Below are 20373 nucleotides of genomic sequence, written 5' to 3' on the forward strand. Positions count from 1 at the left end.
TGACATGGTTGCCTGAGCTCGTGGGTTGGACTCAATGATCTCAGAAGCATTTTCCAACCCAAAGGATCCTGTAAGGGATTGTCCCCTCTGCTCTGCTCAGGTGAGACCCCACCTCACACGCTGGGCCCAGCTGTGGTGTCTCCAGCAGCAGCAGAAGGACTTGGAGCTGCTGGAGCGGGTCCAGGAGAGGCCATGGCGCTCTGAGGGCACTGGAGCACCTCGAGACAGGCCGGAGAGCTGGGGCTGTCCAGCCTGGACAGGAGAAGGCGTGTGCAGACCTCATGGCACATTGCCAGTGGGTGAAGGAGCTGCAGTGGCTGAGGGAGGCTGGGCAGTGACTCTTCCTCAGGAGCTGCAGTGACAGCATAAGGGGGAATGCTACAAATTGAAAGAGGGGAAATCTAGGTTCAATATCAGGAAGATATTTTTTTACTGTGAGCCCCTGGCACAGGGTGCCCAGAGAGGCTGGGGCTGCTCCTGGATCCCTGGCAGGGCCCAAGGCCAGGCTGGACAGGGCTTGGAGCACCCTGGGATGGTGGAAGGTGTCCCTGCCAAGGGAGATCTTTTAAGGTCCATTCTGTGATTCTGTGCTGTGTTGGCTTCTCCCTGTCCCAGCGGTTAGGTCGCCTCTCCCTGGAAGCACACAAAGCCCTCACATTACGGAGCACACCCGTTTAAGATTATCTCGATTATTCCACGATCCCGCGCCTCACAGCAGCGGCGCCCCGGAACCCCGGAGCAGGCCCGCGTTGCCGGCCGGACGCGGGCGGGAGGCGCGCCCGCCATGGCGGCGCCCACGCGGGTGTTTGCGTTCCGGGACGCGCGCTGGGCCCCGGACCCGGTGCTGGAGCCGAGCGCGGCCGTGCGGAGCCCGCAGCCGGCGCCGCTGGTCATCGACAACGGCTCCTTCCAGACACGGGCGGGATGGGCCTGCCCCGACCCCGCCGTGCCCGCCGAGCCGCTGCTGCGGTTCCGCTCGCTGGCGGCGCGGAGCCGCGGGGCCCGCGGCGGGGCCGGTGCAGAGACCCAGGTGGGGAACGACCTGGGCAGCCCCGAGCCCCTGCGCTGGCTGCTGCGCTCGCCCTTCGACCGCAACGTGCCCGTCCAGCTGGAGCTGCAGGAGCTGCTCCTCGACCACGTCTTCCAACGCCTCGGCGTCTCCTCGCAGGTACGGGCGGGCCGGGCGGAGCCGCCTGTGGGTCCCGGAATGGTTCGGGCTGGAAGGGATCGCCCTGCCATGGGCATAGACAGCTTGCACTGGACCAGGTTGCTCAGATTTCTGTGGCCTGGACACTTCGGGATGGGGCAGCCGCAACTTCCCTGGGCAACCTGTGCCAGTGCCTCATCACCCTCACGGAGAGGAATCTTTTATTAGTATTTAATCTAAACGTACTCCCCTAAACTTACGGGTGGATAATGCTGTTATTAGTAGTGTTTACTGACCACCTGCATGCCCAGCTGTGTTGAGCGTTGCTTCTCAGACCATGGAGCCCATTACCTGCATGACAACACCAGTTTGAAAGCTTTACCCAGAGTGGAACTAAACTTCCACTGGTTTTCACTCGTGTCCTCATTGCATGGATTTTGGTTACTTGGATTTTTATATATGCCTTTAAAAGTCCATTCTCTTCCACCATCGTGAGTTTATTCTTTGATTGAATTAGCATTAACATTTTTTTACCCCCTTAAGCACTAGATATGATTTAACTTTCATGATTAATATCTTGCACATAAAATGCTTTCTCATGCCTATTTTGGAGGAGTTTTTGCTGATGCTTAAAAGAAGAAGCAGAGATAACTAATCCTGGCTTTTCCCTTCATACCTTTATTACTGTTCTTTCCCCTTGTCTCTCCCAGGGCTGTGTGGATCACCCAATTGTTCTGACAGAAGCAGTTTGCAACCCTCTGTACTCAAGGCAAATGATGTCTGAGCTCCTCTTTGAATGCTACCAAGTACCAAAAGTGTCCTATGGTGTGGACAGCCTGTACAGTTTTTATCATAACAGGAGGCAGAACTGGCCCTGCAGTGGTTTGGTGATATCCTCAGGGTACCAGTGCACACACATTTTGCCAGTCTTAGAAGGCAGGTGAGTTCAGAGTGTCTGATGTCTGGTGCAGCCACTGGCTTTTCAAGTGATGCAAATACCACTTCCTCCAGCCCTGCACTATTAACTCTTGTAGTAATTTATACTGATGAGTTAAAATCAGATCTGCAGATTTTGCTAAGCCGTGTTGAGTTTTGAGTTGAAGAAGCAGGGCAGCTCTTGTAAATGTTGTGTTTTAGTTGTTTATTGTGCCTTGATGTATACTTTCAAAGGGGGAAGGGGATATGTGCCCCGAGTGAAACTGGGCATTAACAAACATAATTTAGGTTTTAAAGCAGCTTTGGGACAAAGGGAAGTGCTCTGTGTGTGGGACTTCTGCAGTGCAGGAGGCATTTACCATTTTGGTTATTCTGCTACATTGCTCTACTATCTCTTTTTGCTTTTTTAATCTTTTTTAATCCTTACTACAGGAGATGGCTTTATTACATCTGGTAATAAATTTTCAAGGTTTACACTTGTCCAACCACTAAGTGCTCCAAAGGTTAAAAAACTACTTTTAGCACCACTTGTCTTAGAAGTGAACCTGTCCTTGGATGCGTTCTGTGTTAGAACAGAACATCTCCTTGCTGTAGCCAAATTTATTTAATATTTGGGCTTTGTTTTTAAAGCAGAACAGAGCCTTTCACAATAAAATAGTGAACCAGCAGTTATAAATAGTTCAAATAGTGAAACAGCAGTGATTTTGCTGTTGCCTGAGAAAAGCAGGGGTGTTCAATTCTCTGGTAACCGAACCTTGAGATACTTACCTGTGAATATTATCTACACTTCAAAATCAACACTTTGGGGGGGAAGCAGGAGCTCAGTTTGATTTGCTGTGAATTCCCTGAGTGTGAGCTGTGTCTGTTTGCATTTTTGAGGCTGGATGCCAAGAACTGCAAGCGCATTAACCTGGGGGGGTGCCAGGCTGCCGTGTACCTGCAGCGGCTGCTGCAGCTCAAGTACCCCGGGCATTTTGCGGCCATCACGCTGAGCCGCATGGAGGAGATCCTGCACGAGCACAGCTACATTGCCCAGGACTACATCGAAGGTAAATCCAGCTCTCATTCACCACCTGCTACTGCTCACCTCTGGGGGTCCCAGTTGTGGGTTTCTCTGGGTCTGGATTGAAGGCACTTCAGACAGTAGTTTGTGTTCACACTCAGGTGTTTATTATTTCTTATCAGTAAAACATTCTCACCATGTGAGTTCAGCAGCTTTTCATTAGAAGGCACAAAGTGGCCAACAATTTCTTGGTACAAGGTCTTTTAAGACTAAACTATCCAATTAAGAGCTGACACCTGGATTATTTTCCCTTTTAACTCAATAACTGATCCCAAAGAGCCCCCAGTGCAGACTTTTCTGCCCAATTACAAAATGCCACCCAAACCCATGAAGAAGAAGGAAGAAGAAGCATGAAGAAGACACCCTGTGCCCTCCATCTTGCTTCCATCCACAGCATACTAAAAATCCCAAAACCCTAAATTTCTCACCAAGTGATACATCTACACTACTCTCTAGAATCTGTTACACACTTTTGTGGATTCCAGTCTATCTTGAAGTCTGGGAAACTTTCTCACTTGATTGTTGTTGTTCTTTAACATAATTCCCCACTTGTCCTCAATGTTTTTAGTTTGTCCTCTCTACCCCTTGTTTTGAACTCGGCTCGAATTCTTTCAGAAATATTCTCCTTCTGTTTTGCTTTCTTTGTGGTAACCTGCCTTACGTTTAACAGCAGGTTAATATTTAAAATTAAGCCAGAAATATAATTTAACTACTACTATTGCTACAAAGAAAAGATTTGTATTGGTTCAGAGTTCTCTGTGAGTAAAAACTGTGATGGTTTCAGTGGAAAAGAATTTTAAAGGAGCTTTTTGTTTCTTTTATATGCCAACATAACCTCTTAGTGGGTTAGGATTTCTGTGTTTTGTATCTGCTTTAAGGTTTCCAAAGTTGCACAGGACATTTCTCATGACTGTGTGTGAATTAAATTAAGTTTTTTAATTTCCATGGCAAACGTCATCCGAAGTAGTGCCTGAAGAAAAGTGTTTTTTTAAAATTTGTCACTTTGAGCCTTCCTTAGAAATGTGTGAGTGCTCTCCCTCCCCTTGGGCAAAGAGACTTGCACTTTGTAGTACTTGGTGTTTCCTGGAGGTCAGAGCACTCAGAGCTGCTTGCACTGGCTTTGTGACCTGGAGGCAGCACTCAGAGGGGACAGCCAAGCTTGGGAACAGCTGCCAAGAGGTGACAAAATTCCGTGCTTGCACTTTTTTTGCCTTCTTTCCTCACCTTTCATCCTTCACACGAGGTGCGCGCAACACTCAAATCATTGTTTTGTGCTGCCAGAACAAAAAGTTGCTTTGCTTTCCAAATGCCCAGAGCTGCAGAAGTGGCGGTGCCCAGAGTACTACGAGGACAATGTGCACAAGATGCAGCTGCCTTTCTCCAACAAGCTGCTGGGCAGCACTGTGGCATCTGAGGAGAAGCAGGAGAAGAGGCAGCAGCAGCTGCGGCGGCTGCAGGAGCTCAACGCGCGGCGCCGGGAGGAGAAGCTGCAGCTGGACCAGGAGAGGCTGGACAGGTTGCTCTATGTGCAGGTAATGCAGGCAGAGGTGCAGTGTGGTGTCCTGGGAGGAGGACAGGCTGTCCTCAGAGCTTTATCAGAAGGTCACACATCATGGTAAAGAAGCTGTGACTGTCGTGGGTGTTCCCTGATAGGAGCTTGCCAAGGTTAGTTGTGAGTTAATAGAGATTATTGATGCAGGGGGTGTTTTCAGTTTCTGAACAGCACTTCTGGGAAATACTTCAAATGCTGTCCAAGTGTGCACATCATAGTCTCTAGTCATGCAAGCAGAGTGTCTGTACATCACTGCTGACTGCCCTTGCCCTATCTTGTTCATCACAACCAACTCTGATCTGTCCACAGGAACTTTTAGAAGATGGTCAGATGGATCAGTTCCATAAAGCTTTGGTGGAGCTGAACATGGACTCTGCAGAAGAGCTTCAGTCTTACATCAACAAATTGAGTCTGTCTGTTGAACAGACAAAGCAGAAAATCCTACAGTCAGAAGTCAATATTGAAGTAGATGTTGTGGACAGCAAGCCAGAGGTAGGATTTCACCAAGTTAATCCTCATTTTATCTCTGAATGAATTAAACTTCTGTGCTTGAAAATGTGTCCCTTCAGACTTCCATTGATGAACTAAGCTTTTTCTTTAACACATTGCAAGTCATTATTTCATTGGCAACTGCTTCTCTCTTTTCAGAGAGAATGTCTTGAGACAACCATCCTTAACCTTCAGTAGTCTTCTATTAAAGATACACAGGAGATAAAGATACAACCCATCCATCTTCTTGTTAAAAAAGTATTTGTTTTCCTTTTTGTTCTTCCCCTTCAGGTGCAGAGAACTTAAATGGTAAACAACCAACCCTGCCTTCATTGTAGCTGTCTATTTTTGGTGGATTTAAGCTGCATGTTCACTTTTGGTTCCTTAATGAAAGATTAATTGCTACACTTGGTTGTTGGAGTTGTCTTGAAGATGAGGAGCTCCTTGTCTGCTTTGCCAGACTAACACAGGCCCAGCACACAGCAGCTGCTGCCAAGAGGTGCTCTAAGGCTGCTTGTGCATGTGCTTTTAATTGCCTTTCAGATCACATAAGACAAAGCTTTTTTAGCTTTATCAGCCTCTGTTCAGGGAAAAAGTAAAGAGAAAAATAGAAAATTGAAACACAGAGGGGAGATCCTTATTTAGGTTGCCCAGATAAGCTGTGGTTAGCCCATCCCTGGAAGTGTTCAAGGCCAGCTTGGAGCAACCTGATCTAGTGGAAGGTGTCCCTGCCCATGGCAGGGGGTGGAACTGGATGAGCTTTTGAGGTCCCTTCCAACCCAAACCATTCCATGATTATCAGTGCAAGAATCAGAATAATTATGCTTCAGCAAAATTCAGGGAGATGATGGGCTTGTTGTGGTGAAAAATCTTTCTGCCTTCTATCAAAAGAAGATATTCTAGATAAAAGAGAATTGAAAGATTAGCAGTTACCTGTGATTTTTCTCAGTGACTGTGGCTAAATTCCAACATCTCCCACACCCTGCTCTTTGCTGGGTGCAATCTCAGACCTCAGAATGAATCCACAAGCTTTGTTATTTGTCTGTGCCTTGAGAGAGCACTTAGAATAATCACAAAATCCCTTTGTAAGACCAGATGTTCACCTGAGTCTGTGTATCTTTCTGGTTTTGTCTTTTTCCTTTTTATACAAGATTTAAAAAAAGCATTTAACAGGACTTCATGAGACTACATTTTTTTGCTGTAACAATGAACACTTCTAAACTTCAGTTTGATTAATTGAATTCATTAAGTAGATATAAAATAGATACTGAGGAATGTTTGAAGGATGTCATTTTGGCTCATCCTGGCATTGCAACAAATGTTTCAAGTTTAAAATAACCAAAACAAATATTTAGTAACAAAATTCCAGAGGTAACATTGTAACACAAAAAAATGTAGAGAATTAAAAACCTGTTCCTACCTCACAACAGGAGTCTTGTAGGATTTTGAGTGATGCTTTTCATTAGGACAGAGCTTCATGTCTGTGTAAAATAAAAAGGGATTTGCTGCATCCTGTGAGCAAATAGTAGACAGTTGAAACTCTCAAAAATTGTGTGGTAGCTTTGTAGCTAGCAAATATTTGTTTTCCAGTTCTGCACAAGCAAAATAGGGAATTTAGTGGTAATTATAGAGCAGTTAGAGGTGCTGGAAGGGTACCAGGTTTTAACCAATATAAAAAGCTATTTTACTAAGTTTTAATATGCTGTTATGCTTAGGACATGGCTGCCTGGGATCCTGGCAGTCAGCCTGGTGACTGAGGCCTGCATTTCTGAGCTGGCATTGGGATACATTTTTTGGAAGTGTTTGATTTTTGTGCTTGGTGTGAATGTCTGTATTTCTGTTTCCTGGGCATATTTGCTTTCAGGCGTGTTAAGAGTTGAGATTTGAGGAGACTGAGTTTTCCAGCTGTGTCACCAGAACTGAAATCACACTTGAGCTAAGCTACCATAACTTGCTCTGTTTCCAGACTCCTGACTTGGATCCACTGGGCAGTGAACAGTCCCTGGAGGATGTGGAAAGTATTAATGAGTTTGAGCCTTTATTTGCTGAGGAGCAGCCTGAGGTTGAGAAGCCAGTTGCTGCAGTGCAGGTTTGCTTTCTGTATTTACACCTTGTGCCAGGGGTTTGCATCCCAGCTGTCCAGCCAGTCTGCTGACATTTCTCCTCATGCAAACATTGTTTGCCTGCTCTTGGAAGAGGTGCCTAATCTACCTGAACAGGACATGAAGAGAGAAATCCTGGCAATCTTAGCTGGTGGTTTAGGATGAGAATTCCCTCTTGGCTCACTCTGCAGGCAGTGCCTGGTGTAGCAGTGCTTAGTTATTAAGGGAAAAATAAGTGGTTTTGTCTGTGATCCATAGCCTGATATCCCAGTGGACACAGCTTTCAACTTGTGAGCTTGAGCCTTAGAATTAAGTGGCTCCAAGCAGAATAAATTATAGGAAAAGTCCAGCTTCCCTGACCTTTTGGAACCTTTAGTATAATGCTATTTCTCTGTGGGAGCATTACCATTTGTTTCTTTGTACAGAGTTGTTTGGAAACATTGCTTATTCTAGACTATAATTGTTCTTTAACATAATTCCCCACTACTTCTCAATGTTTTTAAAGCCCGTGTTTAACCTGGCAGAGTACCACCAGCTTTTCCTTGGCACTGAAAGAATCAGGGCTCCAGAGATTGTCTTCCAACCCTCCCTGATAGGAGAGGACCAGGCTGGGATAGCAGAAACCATGCAATTTGTCCTTGAGAGGTGAGTTTACAGAACAATTTACTTCAAACAAGCTATTCTTCATTTGATACCAGCTTTTGAAATGCTGGGGGTTTAGCAATAATTTGAGAAGATATGTTGAATAGTTCTTTTTGGTGGAGTCAAGAATTGCAGGTTAGACATGTCTTCCTGAAAGCCACATGTAACTCTGCTTGTTTTAAGTCAGTGAGTCTACAAAGGTTTTTGATCTATAACCCCATCAATGATAAATTTTTAAGTATACACCTCCAATATATGTATATTTGTAAATTACAGCTACTACTAAACTATTATGAACGTGGTAAAACACACACAAAAATAAAAATTGAAGAAGAATGAGATCAAGGTGAAATAACCATTATTTAAATGTATTTATCAATTTATCTGCCTGCACCTCACTGGATTGTTTTGCACAGACCCCACTTTAGAGATCCCTGGTCCAACTTGTTATTGAGGGAAACAACAAACACTTGCAACAGTGAGCTGGCAGTCTCTGGTTTTGGGAGATTAAAATCAGGGGTAATATATTAAAGTTAAGATACAGGCACACCTGCTGGAGATTTCCAGACAAATTAGCACTGATGAAATATCACCCCTGAATTGAATGAACATTGGGCATCACATTTTCTGAAAGGTAAGAAATCCAGTTGATGATTTATGGGGAACTGAGTACTTTCAGGGTTTTTTCTGCCACCCTTTTAATTTCCAGAAAACAAAGAAAGTTTTTGGTGCTAGGAAAATGAAGTTTCTCAAAGTGAATCCTGGGACAAGGTACCAGCATTCCCCACTGCTGTTCCAGTTCACAGGGCAGAGGTTCTTGAGAAAAGCTGAACCTGTTCTTGCTCTTCACAGGTATTCCAAGGAACAACAGGCTATCCTTGTCCAGAATGTTTTCCTCACTGGTGGAAATACAATGTACCCTGGACTGAAAGCCAGAATCCAGAAGGAACTCCTGGAAATGAGGCCATTCCAGTCATCCTTTCAGGTGTGTGTTTTGCCATGTGTTTATGTGAGCAGCCTGTTCTGCTCTGCTCAGATGGAGTTGGGTGAGGTGCAGAGCAGGGGCATGGAGAGGGTTTTAAGGCAAAAGTCTGCAAACAACTTTTTGACCTGAGAAGGTGCAGGTTAAGCAAAGATTCAGTTGCTCTTTGTGAAGACAGCATAGTGAGTAGGGGAAAGGAAAGTCTGCTTCTACTAAAGGACCATGCATACAAAAGCACATTTGGCTGGAAATTTGCAAATTGATTGCTTAGGAATTGATAACAAGGTGAAAACACACTTGAACCCATTCCTAACATTACTCTTTCTGAGAGACACTGAGTAATCAGCTCAAATTTGTGAAATTCAGCTGTGTGTGTCATATACCACTGTAACCAGGGTGAAAAGGGCTTCCCTTTCCTGTGCTGAATTGACATTGTTGTTCTGTTTTCCTTCCATCCAGGTTAGCCTTGCTTCCAGCCCTGTCCTGGATGCCTGGTATGGGGCTAGGGACTGGGCAGTGGAGCACATGAACCGTGAGGAAGGCTGGATCAGCAGGAAGGACTATGAAGAGAAAGGGGGGGAATACCTCAAGGAGCACTGTGCCTCCAACGTCTACGTCCCCATCCGCCTTCCCAAGCAGGCCCCGCGGGCAGCAGAGGCTCCAGGCAGAGCCTCGGGCACAGGGAACCCCGGTGAGCAGGCATAGCCGTGTCCTTGGCACCCTGTGGCTGCAGGGAAGGGTTCCTGCCGAGCCACAGGGCGGAGCCTCGCTGCCTGCTGAGCTCCCATCCCGGTCCTTGGCACAGTTCAGTGCTGCTCACACACAGCAGCTCGTGGAGGGGAAAACTCCCTCTTAGAGACTGTCCTAGTAAGGCTCAGGGGTTTTGGAGAGTGTGTGTTTTACAGCTTTTTAGGATGTAATGAAATGTCCTGGTTTTAGGTGGTTTTTATTGCAGCTGGGCTGTAGCAAGGCAGGCAGCCCAGCAGGTGTCCCCCTTGCCCGTGTCACAATCGTCTGTCGGGACATGTCGGGCAGGTCGTGCTGCAGGACACCAGGGGGCTGAGCTCAGCCCTGGCTGCCGAGACCTCGTGTTCCATCTCCTTCCTGCTAAACCAGCACCAAATAACCACGGGTGCTTCTTGTCTCCATCGGTGTCAGAGATAGCGATGCTGTGGCTGAAACTGGAGAGCTGGGCACATGCAGACACAACCCTCCACAAAGCACAGTCCAGAGGCACTGCCAGACCTTCTGCTGCCCTGGAGTGGTTCTGCAGGCTGAGCAGGGCAGCTCTCTGATGGGACTTTTTGATCAGAAGTTGTTGTAGCAATAAAGCAAAGCTTTTTGCTTTACCACTAATTTATGTGTTTCAGTGATTCCACCTCTTTAGAGCTATGACAATGGGTTTGATTGGTTGTACTTTGCTTAAAAACAAAGGTTTGCAGCCCAGCCCTTGTCCTGCTGTACAATTTGCCTGTGAATTCAGCTGTCCCACTGAACAATTTGTTGCTTTCCCAAAAGAATAATCCATACTGAATGCTGAGCCTAAACCTAAGGAATGGGGAAAATATCCAGACTAACTGATATAAAGAAGGTGTAGAGGTGGTGTTTGGTGTCCCCAAGGACTGCAGAGCATCAAGGTAAGTTGTCATCTGGCAGATTCAAAAGCAAAGAACATGAGGAACTTGCTTATGCTGAAGTTGGTTGCCACACAATGTGATTCTTGGATTCAAAAGTATTACTGAGATTTACAATTTTTTTAAAAAGATACATTTGTGAGCAAATATTGAGGTCTGTGCACTGAGTGTTCTTCTTCTGAGTGTTGCAGACCTGCTCTCACACAGTTCCTGTGGCACCCAGCACTGGCCAGTCCCAGGTGGGATGCTGCTCCTGGTGGCCCCTGCCTGCTCCTCACAGGCTGTTGGGCAGGGCAGGAGAAGGGAGCTGGCTGCCTCCAGGTGACCTCAAGTTTGGATTATTGATCCTATCCCTGGCTGCCTGGAGGCAGGTTTTAGGACAATTAAGGGAATTCTGTGGGTGGTAAAGAATGTGGAAAAACGTGCTGTGCTGAAACCAGCCAAGTTACACATGAAGATGTCTTTTCTGATCTCAGTGACCTGGAGTCAATGCTGTCCCATTGCTCTTTGACCCCTCTCTGACCCATCTTTAGCTTTACTTTAGGGAGAGGGACTACCCAAGGTATGGAAATAGTTCTGATACTTGGTGTTGCCTGCTAAATAGATGAGTGTTGTGCATGAAACTCTTCCAGAATGAGGGCCTGAAAGGGCATCTGTAATGCATGATTATGTGACTTTAATCTATGGCCAAATTGTGCCTGCCACTTCTCTTGCATTAATTCAAAGCAGAGCTGTCTAATTCTACAAAGAGGTGCCAGAGCAGCTGCTTAAACAGCTCTAAGGAAGCAGAATTTTATAATCTCCTGAATATTAGCTGTTAATTTGTTACTTTGTGCCACAGTAGCCAGAGCCACTGATGAGCTTGGATCAGGTGATCACTGTCAGGCTGCTCTGAGTGTGCTGGTGGCCAGTTAGGTGCTTGGAGCAGCACCATGAAAATCATGAATGTTGAAGAATGGGATGAATTTTAGCCATTTCAGTTCAGTTCCCTGGTAATGATTTGCTGTGGTGCTACCTGAGCATTGTTGCTGGCAGGAGAGAAATGGAAGGAGTGTGTGGTGCTGAGGGCAGCAGGGCACAATGGTGTCATTTCAGACAGTAGTGTTGGAGTCCTGGAGGAGCTCCACCATTGGGACACTTGTGGCAAGGTTTTCTCACCCCCATGTGCAGAAGATTTGGTTTTTTTCCATGTGAGTGGCACAGGGCTCTCCAAAGCCAGAAGGGGCTTGGGCTGTCTCCTGTCATTGGTTTGTGCCCCCTGAGAGGGGAACAGGCCAAAAGACACCTGCTAGGCCTCTTTTTAATGGGACTTTTGGTTGTGTGAGGAGCAGTAGGAGGAAAAATAATCCTGCTGTGGAGAGGAATCAAAGTGCTGCTGTGAGAGCCTTTGGCAAGTGATGGCATGGCTGCTGTGGAGTGAGCTGCTGTGCCAGCAGCCTCAGAACCATTGCTGTGCTTGTCCTGGCAGTGTCCTCCAAGCTGACCCAGGGCAATTGCCAGGTCTGAGATGGTCAAGTGGCTCCCATTTGGTCCTTGGTAAATGAAGTTCAAAGCAACTGTAACCTGGTTATACAATTCAGTTATGCCCTAATTCAGGTCAAAGAATACGAAAGTACAATTTCACAGCAGTGCTGAGTTTGGTCTATTTAAAAGAGAGCTCAAACTGGGTCCCACCTTTCTCAGGGTCCCTAAGATCTGCTCTGGGTGGAAACACCACGTCAGTGAGCAGCCCTGGAGACTGAGCATCCATCACGTGTCCCATGGCCCAGATTTCCTTTGGAGCTGCCTACAAGCCTCGCTTTGGGGCTTCAAGGCTTCTTATGCTTCCTGTGCCACAGCAACTTCAAACATGTTCTTTGCTAAATCTCTGCTAGGACACAAAGATTAGAACTCTCTGCTCCAGTTATTAATCTCTGGAATACTTAATGTGCTGTGTAAGACAGCAATTCGGAAGAAAGAGAAGATGCCCGTGAAGTGTCACTTAAAATTTAGGATTATCCCTCCAGAGACAGCCCACAGTGATCCTCTGGCAGTCAGTCATAAACCACAAGTTTTGAAGCTTGTGTGGGATGAGCAGGGGAGAGGAGAATGCTGTAATGGATTTAACATTATCCCCAAAGTCATATGGTGGGATTTCCAGCCGATGGTTGGGAATGCCAGGCACAAGCAGCTGTGCTGATCCCCACTGCTCACTCCCACGGCTCTGTGCAGGGGGAGAGCTGCTCCCTGAGCATCAGCTGCAACAGAACTCGGGTTTAAATGGCTCAGACCCTGAGCATGGTTTGCCAAGACATTTACAGCTCCTTTCATTGCTTTTCAGGCACTCAGCTTCCTGTGTGTAGTTGACAAACACCTTTTCCCCCTCCTTGTTCACACAATCTCAGCCCTCGTGTTAGCAAGGTGTCAGTTTCAAGGGATTTTTTGGTTGTTTATTTTTAAGTTATATTGCTTTTTTACACCCTTAGGGGTCTTTTCTTTCTCTTTTTGAGCAGGGCACTCAGTTCCCATTTCCTAATGCAGCAGAGTCCATGGTGAAAGAACCATTTTCATGGATCCAGCTCATAGCAATATTTGCTTGTGACAATTCACAGCTGTTGCTCTGCCCTCAGTTCTGTCTCAGCAGAGCCAACCTGAGAGTGATGCTGGCTGAGGCTTTCACAGAGTGCACAGCTCCTCTGGGGAAAGGAAGGAGGTCAAGTAAAATCATGGAGACTTGGTCCATCTGCTCAATGCATAGTGTGCCAAGTGGAAAAATCTTCAAACCACTCCTTTCCTGAAGCCAGCAGAAGTGTCAAGCATGGTGAGACTCACTCTGTGCAGGTCTACTTTTATTTTTAAGCAATTGCTGCTCCCCACTATCAGAGCGTGAAGCAAGCTGGATTTATGGTCTGACTGAGAAACTTTTGTGCTCTTAAAATTCCTGGGTTTAGTCAGGACAATATTTTTTTTTAGCTTTTTAATTATTTCAGAACTGAGGAGAAGTATGAAACAGCTTCTTCCTTCATCTGACAGGAGCTGAATATGCAGTGCTGATGGGGAAAGCATTTTTGTGTTGCCAGTGATGTTCTGTGAAGGCATCCAAGTTTCTGCACTCCCAGGAGTCAGGCTGTTAGCTCAGGAGGAAGCTCATCCCCAGGGAAGCTTGTGGCAGGTCTGGCTGGACAAATGAGCATCAGAACATGCAAGGAAAAAGTGTGGCTTTGTTCAAACCTATGTCAACTGAATTCCTTGATGTATTCCTTGAGGAATTCTCTCCTTGAGGAGAGAGACCCTTTGGGAAGCTCCTCTTGTTTGAGCTTTTTAGGAATATTCTGGGTGATAGAGTATTGGATAGCAGGGAGACCATGGGGCATTGGGTGCCTTCCTTATTTAGGTTTAGGGCAAGGATGCATGGTGGATCTCTGAGTGGCAGAAGGTTTGAGGCATGATGGCAACCTGCAGCCCCCAAAGGGCTGTGGTGGCACTTTGCTGAGTGCCCTGGTGCCCAGGAGGGTTGGGAGGCTGTTGGCTGCAGCAGAGGCTGATTGCCCTCTCTCCAAACAATCACCCTATTTCTGCAGCTCTCCCTGGAGTGTGCTCTCTGCTCCTAAATGGCTCCTTGTGCCAAGTGCAAAAAATGCCCTGTACAGGCCTGGGAGGCTGGGCACTCACTGCCTTGTCTGAGCTTGCTTGGCAGCAAGTTCCAGTCTGTGCAAGTGGTTTTTGGGTAGTCTTATCTTTCCACTAAACATTTTGATGTGGAGGTTTTGTTCTTCGGGGTGTTTTCATTCCCTTCAAAGGAGAATACTAATGGGTAAAACTGTTCTGCCTCAGTGACACTTTTCTGCACCTGAACAGCAGCCCCAGATGAAGAACAGTCCTGTTGGTCTGATCTTCCTGCTCTGCTTTGGAGGCTTCACAGGGTTTCCCCACAACATTTTAGAAATCACTCAGTCCCTACTAGAAAGCCCAGAAGTCCCCTGTGGTACACAGAGGTCTCTGTCACCCCCTCACCTTGAGCACCTGCTGCCTTTTAGCATTTAGTCTGCTACACTTAGATAAAGCCACCTGATCTAGAAGCCATCAACTGATAAAATCTCAGTGCTCCAGAGGCAAAATGCCTTGAGAGGCTCCCAAAGTGCTTTCTTGAGCACATCCACAATGACATGTGGCCTTTAAACATAGTTGTGTTCCCTGTGCATTAGCACATTTCTCCTGGCTGACATTGCTTCTCAGCTCTGGGAAATACATTTCATATCCTCATCCTTAGCTAAGTTTATTTCTCCCATTCTACAACTTGGTTAAAATATACCCCACTCCTCCTCTCACCCCAGATTCCTGCCACATACCTGGCATTCTTTCATCCTTAATGAGATGAAGGAGTGGGGGATTTCACCCTCCTGGAATTTTAGAGGAATACTAAGTGGATTTCTCATGAAAAGCCCCATTTAGGATAGAGTCTCCCTGAAAGATAGTCCATGACAGCAAACCTTGCTTTTGCTGGTAATGGTGAGCAGAGTTTTTGCCTCCCTATTCAATAACTACCTTCTGCTTGGTTTTTACAAGTGTTGTCATTGATGGAGACCCTGTTGGAGCAAGTTCCCAGTAGAGAAAGCAGAAAGTAGATGGGGAGACCAGCAGAAGTCAGGCTGCAATGTGGCCAAACTCTCCATATAGACACCATAAAGGGGGTTAAGTCAAAATAGTTTAGTCCAGACTCAGTCATTAACTTCCCTTAATAAACATACAGGTTTGTTGTTCCTCCAGCCTGGTCCTGGAAGTGAGCTCCAGGAGATGTTTGTGGGGAAGTACAGGAATAGGAGCAATGTGATGTGTGTGTAAAACAGGGAGGGGATGGGAAACCATCCCAGCTGCTCACTGCTGCACAGCCAGGGACACGGGAACACAGTGCTCCTGGAGTGGCATCCATCCCACAGCCCTGTCCTCTCACACATGTTGGCAGGACAGGTGAAAGCATCCAAATTACAGCAAGGATGATGAGTTTGGAGTAGCAACACCACGTGGGACTGAGCATCACGTTGGAGTCCTGGACTGGTATTGTATTTGCAGGGTACCCCCATGAAGGCAGGAATGATCAATCTGACTCCATGTTCTCAGAAGGTTATTATTTTATGATACTATATTATATTAAAGAATACTATACTATATTAAAGAATACAGAAAGGATACTCACTGAATGCTAAAAGATAATAATGAAAACTGGTGACTCTCTCCAGAGTCCTGTCACAGCTTGGCCCTGATTGGCCAAAGAGTGAAAACAACTCCCAGCAGAATGCAATGGAACAATCACCTGTGGGTAAACAATCTCCAAACACATTCCCCATGTGAGCACAACACAGCAGAAGCAAATGGGATCAGAATTGTTTTCCTTTCCTCTGAGGCTTCTCAGCTTCCCAGGAGAAAAACCCTGGGCAAAGGGATTCTTCCAGAGAGTGGGAATGGCACAGGCTGGGGATGCTGCCGAGCCTGCAGCCCCAGGTTGTGCCAGCCCCAGGCTGTGCCCAGCAGTGCGGGGCTGGGAGGGGGCACAGCCAGCCTGGCTCTGCTCCTGCCCTGCCAGAGGAGCACAGGCAGCAGCAGGAGGAGCTCCTGGCTCCTTTCACCCAGCCCTGCTGTGGCAGACAGCCACGGGCTGTCCTGGCTGCCTTGGGAACAATGGGGAGGAAGGCTTTGATTCCAGCAGCGATGGACACCCTCCTGCTCCAGGGTGGTGCCGATGGAAGGAACTGGGGGCTCGGTTATTTGCTTTTATCCTTTGTTAACCGCTGCTAACTTCTTGTTGTGGGAACTGCTGTGACTCCTCTGGAGGGTTTATTTATGCTTTTTGCCTTTGATATCCAGCCCCGGGAGTGTCCCCTGGCCTGGGAACGGGAAGAGCTGAGCTGGGCTCATCCACCCGGGGCCTGGGGCTGCTGTCCCGCTGCCCTGGCACCGCACATCACCCATTGTGGGCTGTCCCCGGCCTGCTGGGTTGGATTACTCTTAGTTTTTCAGAGAAAATAGAATAAAATATTTATTATATTATCAGTCAAAATAGAATACTTTATTCTATTATATGTCTCGATGAAAGGTAAGACATAAGACATGTAAAACTTAATTCTCTTCTATCAGAAACTAACTCATTTCTTGGTGATAACACCTCATAAATGTTTTTCAGCCTATGAGCTTTTGCTACACAATGTAGCAACATTTGCTACACATTGTAGCAAAATTGTGTAAACTTTCTATCAGGTTTCAAGAATTCTTTACAAATCTATTTCCCCACGGTGATTTGTGCCCAGCCTCGCCCTCCTGTGCCTCAGCGATGTCCCTGGCCAGCAGCAAAGGTGGCTGAGAGCAGCTGGTGGTGCTGCAGCGCCGGCAGGGGGAGAAGATGCGACTGGGCACTCCCGGAGTTCTCAGTAGAGAAGGACCAGGAGGATACAGAGCTTTTTGCACTGGGTTCATGCTTCAGGTTCATGCTGGGAGAGGTGGGGATGCTCCATGTGTGATCCTGAGAGCTCTGCTCAGGCGCCCTCCCCCAGGGGCTGCACTGAATCCGGGCTGCCAGGGATGATTCCCCAGCTCCCCAGGGCTTGGTTTGCCCCTGTGCTGTAAAACTGACACGTCCATGCTCTTTACCACAGCTCCTGTTCACAGGAGGCTCTTTCTGCCCCTTGCTGCCCTGATCCATTTGTCTGGGTACTGGGGGAAAACAGCTTCTATAATGATGCAAAAATGGAGGGAATAACTCATATCTGAACTCCCCCTGAGCCCAGTCTCTTGGATACATGCTAGGAATCTTAGTTAATGCTGTTTTTCACCACACAACAGATTCCCCAGGCAGCAGAGATGACAATTCCCAGGAACCATCAACCCCTTAAATGTGTTTACCTAACTCAAAATGCACTTTATAACATTATATCACCTTCAACCCACTCTGCAATTTTACATGCTGGGATTTGAAATAGGTACAAGCACTGGTTGTGCTCTGTGTCTTACAGAGGGCTTGGAAATGTGTATTTAATTATGAATTTAGGAGCTGTGGATGGGAGTTTTACAAGCAGTGTCACTTCAGTCACAGGAGCCAACAGCAACCAACAATTGATTTTATCAGGTATTAAAGTGCACCCTTACCCTCTGGGAAGCAGGGCTCAGAGAGGGGTTTTATCTCAAGCTCTGGGCTTTATTCAGAGGGGTTAAGTAGATGGTCACTGTTTCAGGACAACTTGAACTTCCAAGTGCTCTCCAACACCCCTCTGCAGGAGCTGGCAGCAGGGACTGAGCCACAGAGCCAGTGGGAAGTGGAGCTGGTTCACATGGGAATGTCCCTGCTCTGGAAAAGTAGATATTAAGAAAACAACCCAAAAAAAATCACCCCTCCAAACACCAGTGCTGTGATTTTGGACTCAAAATAGAAATTTGGTGTTTCCCATAGAAAGAACCCTCCGTGACTCGTTCTGAGCAGCCCTCCTGACCGTTTCCTATTTTTCTTCCTTGTAGGCGGCTGTTTGAGCAGCTCCAGCTCCTGAATTGAAGGAAGTGTTTTCCTGAAATGCAGACAGAAAAGCTCCTGGGTTTTCTGGCTCAGGAAATCAGTCTTCAAAATGGGGCTGACTTTGGAGCCACGGACACCAACAGTCCCCACTAGGCTGGTAGGAACTGAGTCCAGCCCTGCCAGAAGTGACAAATTCCAGTTCCCTGCTTTGCAGAATTCATGTCCTTGACATATTTTTGTTTCACGGGCTTTGTCAGAAAATGTCCAACCAGGCTGCCCCTTCCTTTCAGAAGAAGGCACTGTGGCTTACATCTAAAAAAAACCCCACTTGTATTTTATAAATTATAAGATATATAAAAATATTCTATATTATATATATAAATATTATAATTTTATAGATTATAATATATAATATATATTTATATATTATAAATATAGTATAATATATAAATATAATATGTTATATAATAATATATTATTTCAGATTATTAAAATATATATTTTTATAAATATGTATTATAAATATATATTTTTATATAAATATATTATTATTATAAATACATATATTATTTCAGATCTTCCCAGAAATTAAAGCAAAAGTATGTTTATTTTTAAAGTGTTTTGCACCTTCATGCTTCTGCTTGAAAATAAAAAGGTTGTACCTCTCTCAGTCTGGCATCAGTTTCTTCTGAGATGTATAATTCAAATATTTTGAAGTTAAGTGCAAGCCTTTAATGGCACAATTTTTTAGTACCACTGCCACAACTGTTTAGACATAAAAGCCATTTGATTACAGCTTTATGTTAAATGAGGAACCATAATTAATATGATCATGTTTAATTTCTGCCTTACTGAACAGAACGATGGAATCATTTTTCCAGAGAAAAGAGAGTTTCCTCAAACGAGTAAATGACAAAATTATTAAAATAATTTAGCTATTGGAAAGAGAAGTTTAAGGCATTAGATAGGATGGATGCAGGATATAAAATGCAGAATGCCCTGCTTGAGATGTGGAGAGAGAATTCCATTTCATGCCCACAGCATCCTCCCTCCCTGGTGTTGTGGTTTGGTCTCAGCTCCATGGAGCCATTTGCTCCCTGCCCCAGTGTGAGGGTGAGAGAAAAGTGAGAAAACTCTTGGGTTGAGATAAAGGCAGTTTAATATGGAAGCAAAAGTCACTCATGCAAGCAAAACCAAACAAGGAATTCATTCCCCACTCCCCACGGGCAGCAGGTGTTCAGCCCTCCTTAGCACGAGTGCCTGGGGAAGACAAACACTCCAAAGCTCCCCTTTCCCTCTTCTCCCCCCAGCTCTGAGTGCTGAGCATGAGGCCCCATGGGCTGTGTGTCCCTGGGCCAGCTGGGGTCAGCTGTCCCACTGTGTCCCCCCAACACCTGCAGCACCCCGGGCCCCTGGCTGCTGGAATAGAACAGCCTTGGCATGGTGCAAACCCTGCTCTGCAGGAACTGAAACACCCCTGTGTTATCAGCACTGTGTCCAGCACAAACCCCAAACAGGCCCACAGCAGCTTCTGGGAAGAAAATGAACTCCATCCCAGCCCAAACAAGTACACCCAGGTGCAGGTGGAGCAGTGGATTTTCCAGAGTTGTCCCTTTTCCTCTCAGCATTGTTCCATGGAAAACAGGATGAAAAGCCTTTGGTTGTCAGAGCTCCACAAGACATGGAGTGTAACTGAAGTTTCAGGTCTGACTTATTTTTAATAAAAAGTCAGAGTGCAGCTCTCATGGACACAGAGATACTGAGGCTCACTTTGGAGGCCAGGCCTTTTGAGGCACACCTGGCTTGGCAGCATCATCCCCCAGCCATGGAAAAGCCCTGGGAGCCCAAAACAGGCCCACAGCAGCTACTGGGAAGAAAATTAACTCCATCCCAGCCCAAACGAGTACACCCAGGTGCAGGTGGAGCAGTGGATTTTCCAGAGTTGTCCCTTTTCCTCTCAGCATTGTTCCATGGAAAACAGAATGAAAAGCCTTTGGTTGTCAGAGCTCCACAAGATATGCTCTGTTTTCCACTACTCTCTCCAATTTTTGTCAGAACTGCATTCTCTGGCCATTTTGGGAAGCAGAACACGTGTAGAGAAGCAGCAATGACCCTGCTGTCATGCCCAGCCCTCCAGTGACTCCTTCCAGAGAGGCTCATAAAGGTTTATAAACCTGGGAGCTGTGCACACAGAGACATTTTATACTGTAAGAGGGGAAATTTGGATTAAATATGAGGAATAAATTCCTCCCTGTGAGGGTGCTGAGGGCCTGGCACAGGGTGCCCAGAGAAGCTGTGGCTGCCCCTGGATCCCTGGCCAGCTTGGACAGGCTTGGAGCAGCCTGGGGC

General features: G+C 46.4%; 1 protein-coding gene across 2 annotated transcripts; it reads left to right on the forward strand.

The window, feature by feature from the left end:
* Positions 1–749: 749 nt before the first annotated feature.
* ACTR5 (actin related protein 5) lies at positions 750–18346 on the forward strand. Of its 2 annotated transcripts, XM_054644594.2 has the most exons (10): positions 750–1168; positions 1858–2087; positions 2963–3132; positions 4461–4678; positions 5008–5190; positions 7154–7276; positions 7795–7934; positions 8784–8916; positions 9373–9604; positions 18030–18346. In XM_054644594.2, exons 1-10 carry the CDS (start codon positions 785–787, stop codon positions 18056–18058), a joined length of 1842 nt encoding a protein of 613 aa, XP_054500569.1. In that variant the 5' UTR covers positions 750–784; the 3' UTR covers positions 18059–18346. The 2 variants fall into 2 exon arrangements, with proteins under 2 accessions (XP_054500569.1, XP_054500570.1); XM_054644595.2 differs by lacking the exon at positions 18030–18346 and having other exon boundaries at positions 9373–10269.
* Positions 18347–20373: the final 2027 nt, after the last annotated feature.

This window comes from Agelaius phoeniceus, chromosome 17 (assembly GCF_051311805.1).
Source record: "Agelaius phoeniceus isolate bAgePho1 chromosome 17, bAgePho1.hap1, whole genome shotgun sequence".
NCBI lineage: Eukaryota > Metazoa > Chordata > Aves > Passeriformes > Icteridae > Agelaius > Agelaius phoeniceus.

Excerpts from the sequence above, each read along its gene's own strand:
- ACTR5 (XM_054644594.2), top strand. The coding sequence starts at position 785 with ATGGCGGCGCCCACGCGGGTGTTTGCGTTCCGGGACGCGCGCTGGGCC. Across the intron at positions 3,133-4,460 it reads TGCCCAGGACTACATCGAAG|AGCTGCAGAAGTGGCGGTGC; the intron begins GTAAATCCAGCT and ends CCAAATGCCCAG. Across the intron at positions 9,605-18,029 it reads CTCGGGCACAGGGAACCCCG|GCGGCTGTTTGAGCAGCTCC; the intron begins GTGAGCAGGCAT and ends TCTTCCTTGTAG.